The sequence below is a fragment of the Condylura cristata genome, unplaced genomic scaffold, assembly GCF_000260355.1.
Source record: "Condylura cristata isolate star-nosed mole 26May11 unplaced genomic scaffold, ConCri1.0 scaffold00005, whole genome shotgun sequence".
In the NCBI taxonomy this organism is placed as follows: Eukaryota; Metazoa; Chordata; class Mammalia; order Eulipotyphla; family Talpidae; genus Condylura; species Condylura cristata.
Genome location: NW_004567106.1, coordinates 340323 through 348198, shown reverse-complemented (window position 1 = coordinate 348198; position 7876 = coordinate 340323). Strand labels below are relative to the sequence as shown.

Here is a 7876-nt window from a genome sequence, read left to right as displayed (position 1 = left end):
TTTATCTCCAGGGTTGTAGCAGGGCTGGGACAAAAGGCTGCCTAGCAGTAGCAGCTGCCTCCTCAGGCCGTTTTCCCTCTGCAGCTAGCTTCCTGCCGCCTAGATTTTTAAAGTGGCCGAGTGAGTTGGAAGCAGCTGGCGTTCCGGGATCAGTTCCTGCCTGTGTGGCTTCCCTTATGGGGACTCCGCAATGGCCGGTTCTCCCTCTGTTATTTTCCTTCTAGTGAGTCCAGGGCGTTCTCATTTGGGTTGAAACTCGTAGCATGAAAGTCTATAGTCCGTTTTTTGTATAATCCCGTGCGAGTTTGGATGTAGTGGCCTTGGCGTCTTTATTCTGCAGCTATCTTGCCGGTTCCCGAGCTGGTGGAGCTGCTCAGCGGCTTTGCGAGGCGCCCAGGTGCTCCCGATTGGGTCTGAAGTTTCAGCGGTTTTTCTCTCACCCAGGTATTGAGGATCAGATTTGCAGTCTTTGTGCAGCATGGGCTCCACTCACTGAGCTGAGCCCTCCCAGGTTTAGCGTGGGGCAAAGCGGCTCCTGCAGCCCGCGGAACTTCCAGGGGCCCGGGTTTTCCCGTGAGTTCCCAGAAGGGAATCGCCGATTCCCTCTCAGTTATCTACCTTCTAGTGAGTCCAGGGTGTTTTCGTTTGGGTTAAAACTTGTAGTAATTGAGTCTATAGTCCGCTTTCAGTCCTCAATTCCTATGCAGGCTTGGATGTGGTGATCTCGGCGTCTTTACTCTGCCGCCATCTTCCGGAAGTCTCGGGTAACACAATATTTAAAAGAAGGGCAGAAGGTATCTTGAAAAAATGGTGAGGCTCTAGAGGGTAGATTAAATCCAAGAAGGATGGAAGATGGTTGATAATGCCACATTATGCATACATGCAAATAGTACTCAAAAAACATCCACTGAATATGACAAATCTTTGATTATTAAAGATAATGTGACCTTAGTGAGAAAAGATTGAGTAGAGGAGGCAAAATTTAGATTCATCAGGATCGAGAAGTGACAGCATGTATACATCAATATGCTTTCAATAAACTGACCTTTGAGGGAATAGCAGGATGAGTGTTTTGTCTGAAAAGAGATGCAGAGTTGTGGGGATATTTTTTGTTAAGTGACAGTTTTTAAGATAGGAAAATGTATATTTTTATGTGCTGAGGGGAAGCCCAAATAGGGAAACAGATTGTATCATCGTGTAGCCTTACCCTTATTAAGTATGCTATAAAAATACTTGCTTAATGACTGTTAAATTCCTCTGTCTTGATTTCACAGGTAAAATTTGTATGTTTTCTGGGCTACATGCTTTTTTGTATTCAATCATGGTTTTTATTAATGCTACATGCTTTTTTTGTATTCAATCATGGTTTTTACTAATTTGAGGGGTGTTGTTTTTTAGCCTCAGAATATTCTGCTGACAAGTGATTCTCCACTGGGTGACATCAAGATAGTTGATTTTGGTCTTTCCAGAATAATGAAGAACAATGAAGAACTCCGAGAAATTATGGGGACTCCTGAATATGTAGGCAAGTATTCATAACTGGGATGTGTTTTGTCTTGGGGTGTCAGGCATCTTCGTTAGGGGTATCATATGAGATAAGATTAACAGTGGAGTCATAGGTTTTGCTATGTCGAACTCTATCATCAGAGAGCCACTTTTGGTATTAAATTTAAAAATTAAAACTTTTGTGCCCTCCCTTGTGGTGCAGCGGGTTAAAACACAGCACTAAGAAGCTGAAGCCACTTCAGCATGAATTTGATCCAGGCCCTGTAGATGATTCACATGGCACAGAGACCTCTCCTGATCTGCCCACTACTCCCACTCAGCAGTGTACTTCGTTGATCTGCCTGTTCTGCTCCCCACTGTGTCTCTGGTGAATCCTCTCACCGCCCTGCGCTTCTAGCCTACACCCCAGTTCTGTATGCATAAATAAATAAATCTTTTAAAAAAATTAATACTTTTATGAGATTTGATGGGAAATGAAGGAGATAGAATTCCAAATTAGGGATCTCTTGCAAAGGGCAAGAAAAATTTTAAGGTTATTTGAAAAGAAATAACTGAGAATTTTAGTGTTTTAGATTATCTAAGGTGGCAGGATAGTTAATGAGGACCTGTAAAGAACTTAAAGTTGGTAAATAAGCATTGTTAAAAAATAGCAAATCCTGCAAATTCATTGATGTGTGAGGCAGAAAAGACATCCATGGTTGAGAACTTCTTGCAGAAAGTAAAAGGAGCTTAAACCCTAAAGATTCTTGCAAGAGAGCAGCTGGAGTGATGAACTGTCACTTTAGCTTGGTAGAAAAAGAAACTTTTTTGACAGAATGAAGTGGGGGATAGGAGGAAAAGTGATTTGAATGAAGTCTAAAAATGTTTATAGTAAGAGAGCAAGGCAGTGACGTAATTAATACTAATTATGACCTGAGATTAGAATATGCACATTTAATGTTTCCAAGAGGAAGTTTTTCTTTATAATTACAAGACCCGGGGAAGCTCTTCAGACAAGGAGGCTAAGAAGTTGGGGTGCAGGGCAGGTGGTAAAGACGGCAGTGTCAGGTTTCAGGGAGGTAGCAAGCCTTGGGGAGAAGGGGAATGCTTCTACGTTGGACATAGTAGGAACTTAAAAATAGGCTGACCTATTAGAGAATAGGTGACCTGAGCCTGGACAGAAGAATATTTGGCTGATTGTATAGGTGTGAAGTAAGTAGACACTCTACACCCTGGAGATCTGGAGGGATAATAGGGATAAAGTAAAAGGCAGGAATCTCTGAAGGAGCTGTGGAGGGTAGGAATATATGTAACAAGAGAAAATGGATTCCAGAGCACACAGAAAGCCAGGTCAGATAGGATTGAAGAGAACAGCTATTAGGTTGTGAATATTACTCCCCCCCACACACACCAAATCGTATTTTCAAACTAATTTTTAAGTCCTGTGATTTGGAATAGATCCTTAATTAGGTAGTAAAAGACACCATAGGCAGAAATACAACCATCACAATTTAGTGTTTTGTTTGTTTTTTTTTTTTTTTGTGGAGAATACTTAATTTTCAGTATGGTGAGTGATATGCATTATGACTACTAAGTAGTTTTAGAAATGTAGCTTCACAGTGCTGCTTCAGAGAAAGCAGTCCAAGTGTTTTACCCAGTTTTAAATAGGCATAATGCCCAACTAGAAGAAATGTAGATGACAACAGAGTAAAGGACTGTGAGCTGAGATACCAAAAGTAATTTTTGCCCAGTTTTTTTTTCTTTTGCCCAGTTTTTTTTAATGCTTTTCATTCTTCAGTAAATTCTGAGTTTTTTACCAAGAACTTTTATTCCCTCCAAAAAACCAGACTTTGTTATGAAAGAGTATAAACCCAATCCAAAAATATTTGTATCTGTTACAGTAAAACTAAGGGATTTTTTTTCTTGCCCTACTCTGCATTTTAATTGAGTTTATGCTCCAATCCTCTACCTTTGTTGTGTCATCTTACATACAAACAGACAACCACTTGTGGGTGCTTTATTCTGAGTACTTTCAAACAATGCGATCTTGGTGCTAAAATTTCTTTATATCTCACATTCCTATCAATAAGCTGGACTATAATAGTACTGCCTCATTGAGAATTTTAAGTACTTTGTTTTTACTTTTTCCCTTTCTTATGTCAGTGTACAACACTTAACTCAAAAAAAGTTATTGTTATATCCTGCCCTTCCTTTTTTCCCCTGAATTAATTCTCAACTTAACATACTAGGGTATGGAATTGTTAATTACACAGGGGCATATGGAATTGTTAATTACATAGGGATTGTTTAAATGGTTTTTTTCTAAAATTCAGATCATTTTCATTTTTCCCTTAATTTTTATTAATCATTTACATAACTATACAGCTTCAACTGCCACATGTGCATGCGTTTCACCCACTTTTCCACCCAGGTCCCAGTGCCTTTGTCTTACCATTGCTCATTTTAAAATTTTAACTACCACAATTTTTTAATCCTCAATTTGATTTTTTTTTTTTGTGGATTCAGTACATATCACCTATATTCTCATAACGCAGTATCAGTGCATAGCTTTTTTTTCTTTTTAAGGAGAATTTCCATGTTGCTTCTAAATCCTTGCATATTTTTAGCATGTCTTTTTTATGTGCTACATTTTAGTTAAACAGTAGCTGAGTATGTAATTTTAACTCTGTAGCTGTAATTTTATCATTGCTTGTGATGTCTTGTCAACTGAGGATGCCCTTTTTTTTTTTTCTAGCCTTATGATTTTTTTTGTCAATTGTGAACATTTGTAATGCTCATTTTAGCTGCAACACAGAGTAGATCAGAGGCGTGAAGGCGGATAGGTTAGGGAGGAAGGAGCTATTGACTAGGTGGGGTGAGAGTAGAAAGAAGAGTCAGGAATGGTATTAAGAAAGATTTAGAACCAGTAATCTGTCAGGTGTGATGCTTAATTAGAAAGTACAGGAAGATAAAGTTAACAACTGTCAGTTTATTGCAGTATATATGCTTATAACTACCTTTCAAATGCTAGGATTCAACCATCAAGCATAAGGTCACAATAACAAATACCTAGTTAGATTTCATGGTAATTAATTTTATTTAAAATGTTTGAGTATTTCATTTTAGCCTAGTCTTAGTGTAGTAATCTTATTCATTTCTGATACATTTAAAATATCGGGGATTTTTTCACAAAATGGTGTTTTCTTCTGTTTCTGGTACTAGCTCCTGAAATTCTTAGTTATGACCCCATCAGCCTGGCAACAGATATGTGGTAAGAATTATTTATGAAAAATTTGATATTTGTTTCAAGAAATGAATCTGCTGCTAATTTTTCTTACATTTTCATTCTGATTTAGGAGCATTGGAGTGTTAACGTATGTCATGCTTACGGGGATATCACCATTCTTAGGCAATAATAAACAAGAAACCTTCTTAAACATCTCACAGATGAATTTAAGTTACTCTGAGGAAGAATTTGATGTTGTGTCTGAATCAGCTGTTGACTTCATCAAGAGACTTTTAGTTCAGAAACCTGAGTAAGTATTAGTTAAATTTTATCTTTGTTAATCTTTGAGTAAATCTGTTTGTGATAAAAGCAGTTCACAAAATGAGGACATGGAAACACAGACATAAAACTATATGAAACCTTTGACTTGTATGAGTTGAAAGAAAATCTGAGCTGCACCTTTGGATATAACAGGTATTTTCTTGGTCTTTCAGAAGGACATTTTAGAGATACTATAATTTAAATTGAATATCGTGGGGAATGGCATTTCAACACAAATGCTGAAACTTCTAATTTTTCTCAGGAATAAAAATGAGATTTTTGGCAATTCTTTGTATTTTCCAAGACCCAATACAAAAGTTGTAATGACTTAGCTTCCAACTTAAAAATTGAAATTTTAATTTGACTTAAGTCTAAAATGTATACTTTATTATACAGAGATAGAGCCACAGCTGAAGAATGTCTAAAACATCCATGGTTGACACAGAGCAGTATTCAAGATCCTTTTTTCAAAGTGAAAATGGCATTAGAAGAAACAGTTGTCCTCCAAGAAGGTGATTCAGTGCCTAAAACTAACTCGGATACCCAGAAAACAGAAACTGAGGAATCAAGTTTAACAGAGGAGTTAATTGTTGTGACTTCATATACTTTAGGACAGTACAGACAATCTGAAAAGGAGAAAATGGAGGAAAAGGCCATTTCCAAACGATTTAAATTTGAGGAACCTTTGCTACAAGAAATTCCGGGAGAGTTTATCTATTGAATCTCCCTTTCAAACTTTCAGGTTTCTACATTAAAAACATTATTTATGAACTTCTGGTCAAATGGTACATGTACTAAAAGTGGATAACTAAGTATTACTTATATAAGCCAAAATAACCTTGTCAAGCTTGTGGATTGATCAAGTCAGATTATAAAGTTGCTAGCCAGGAGGTTTAATAGCTGTAAAGGCTGCTGGTTCATGTTACTGTTTAGAAAGGAGATGTTTGCAATTCCCCCCTCTGTTGGCCGACACCCCTTCCCATCCTTATTTTCCCGAATGAGACACCCCTTCCCATCCTTATTTTCCCGAATGAGAATTTGTGTGCAAATTAAAATTTGAAGTGAAAGCCACACTTTTATTAATCTGTTTTGTATTATTGGTATCTATAGCTATATCTGCATACCTGTTGTGATCTTTATTAAAATTGATGTTTTGGTTTGGATTTTTTGGGGGGGAATAGAATTTTAACCTCCATAGATATCGTCCAAATTTTTGAGATTTAGAGTAATGTCCACTACAGTTTAAGTATATATTATTTTTATATTACTGCTTTATATTGTGTCTAAAACTAACTCAGATACCTAGAAAACAGAAACTGAGGAATCAAGTGTAACAGAGGAGTTCCACTTTATATTGAATTGTTTTGCTTCTGTTATCTCTTGTTTATTCAGTGCTTCTAACATATCAGTGAAAAACCCTGGCTAATTTTTTTGGTTCTTTGGTGTCACTAATAGAGTACTGGTGTTTTCTCATCTTTGAAATTCTTCTTATTTTTCAGTATATATATTTTTAAGATTTATTTATGTGTGCATACAGAATTGGGGTGCAGGCCAGAGGTACAGGGGCAATGAGAGGGTTCACCAGAGACAGAGTAGGAAGCAGAACAGGCAGATTAAGTACACTTCTGAAGGGATTAGCGGCCAAGACAGGAGGGGTCTGCCATGCTGTGTGGGTCACCTCCAGGACAGGGGATTGAACTGGGCGCTGAAGTGGTTGTGGCCAGCCTGCAGTGCTACACTTTAACCCTCTGTGCCACCAGAGAAGACCCCTTAAATTATTCTAATTTTAAAAATTAAGGTTAAGTAATCTCACGATATTAAACCAGTGTCAGCTTCTCAGGTATTTCCCTTATACCTCATTTGTCTTACTCTTTCACATGCCTGCCACTTAATTTTAGTCATTTACAAGTGCCACTGTGACCTAAGCAACATGATGATCGCTTTAATCAGTGAAATGATACTGTTGTATTTGTTAAAAATACTTTGGAGCAGGGCTACTCAGCCTCTGCCTCTGAGTTTACACCAGTAGCCATAAGACTATGCTAAGAAAAGTTATAAAACACCAAAATACTTATAAATCTTTTCTTTGTTCATAAATATTTTGACATTGTATTTTCTGTCATTAGGGAAGGAGCCTTGTCCCAAAGATTTCTAAAACTAATCTCAATAGAATGTAATCTGATTGGAATTGAAGCCGTCAATTGTATTTAGATCCCACAGTGAACAGTAAATGCCTATTTAAAACAAACAAAAAAGTATGTTATATAACTTAAGGCAACTAAATATCCATATGATGCAAAAAAGTCTGAGCCATTACTTATATTTTTACTGGCCAGGGTGTTATGTAGCTGGGATACAGTTTATCTGTCACCTGTGTATTATGCCCATATTCTGCACCCTTGCAAGTACAGTGCACTTTGAAAACTCAGACTTGTCCCTTAGCTATTACATAACTCTGTTCTTAGAATGATTTCTCTAATCATGCTGAGTCAGATCATGACAGCACTTACGTTTTAAAGTGTATACGGTCCACTGTGCTAAACAATCACACACAGTGTGTAATGAAACCCATTTCAACAAAGCCAGGATATATAATCCTCCCAGAGAGGGGCACTGCCAGGGAGAGGCACCAACATATATACTATGTCACTGGATTCAGTTTGCTAGTACTGGAATTCTGTAGTATTCATAAGGAACTCTAGTTTCTTATTTTATAGAAACAACTTGAAAGTAAAGTATTACCTATCAAGAATGCAAAGTGACTACACTGCCGTGTGGCTATACTTAAAAGTATTATAGTAATGTAGTAGGGGGACATATTTTTCTGCCTACAGAGCTTATTTA

General features: G+C 37.3%; 1 protein-coding gene across 2 annotated transcripts in view; it reads left to right on the top strand.

The window, feature by feature from the left end:
• The window catches only part of STK17A (serine/threonine kinase 17a), a 53703-nt gene that overhangs the window by 42097 nt on the left and 3730 nt on the right, over window positions 1-7876 (top strand). The window contains exons 4-7 of one of the 2 annotated variants that reach the window (XM_012720889.1): window positions 1399-1525; window positions 4708-4756; window positions 4842-5021; window positions 5429-5544. In XM_012720889.1, the coding sequence (XP_012576343.1) occupies window positions 1399-1525; window positions 4708-4756; window positions 4842-5021; window positions 5429-5544 (472 nt within the window). Of the gene's footprint in view, window positions 1-1398; window positions 1526-4707; window positions 4757-4841; window positions 5022-5428; window positions 6410-7876 lie in introns of those variants that run through there. The other variant, XM_004676646.2, reaches the window with a different exon arrangement.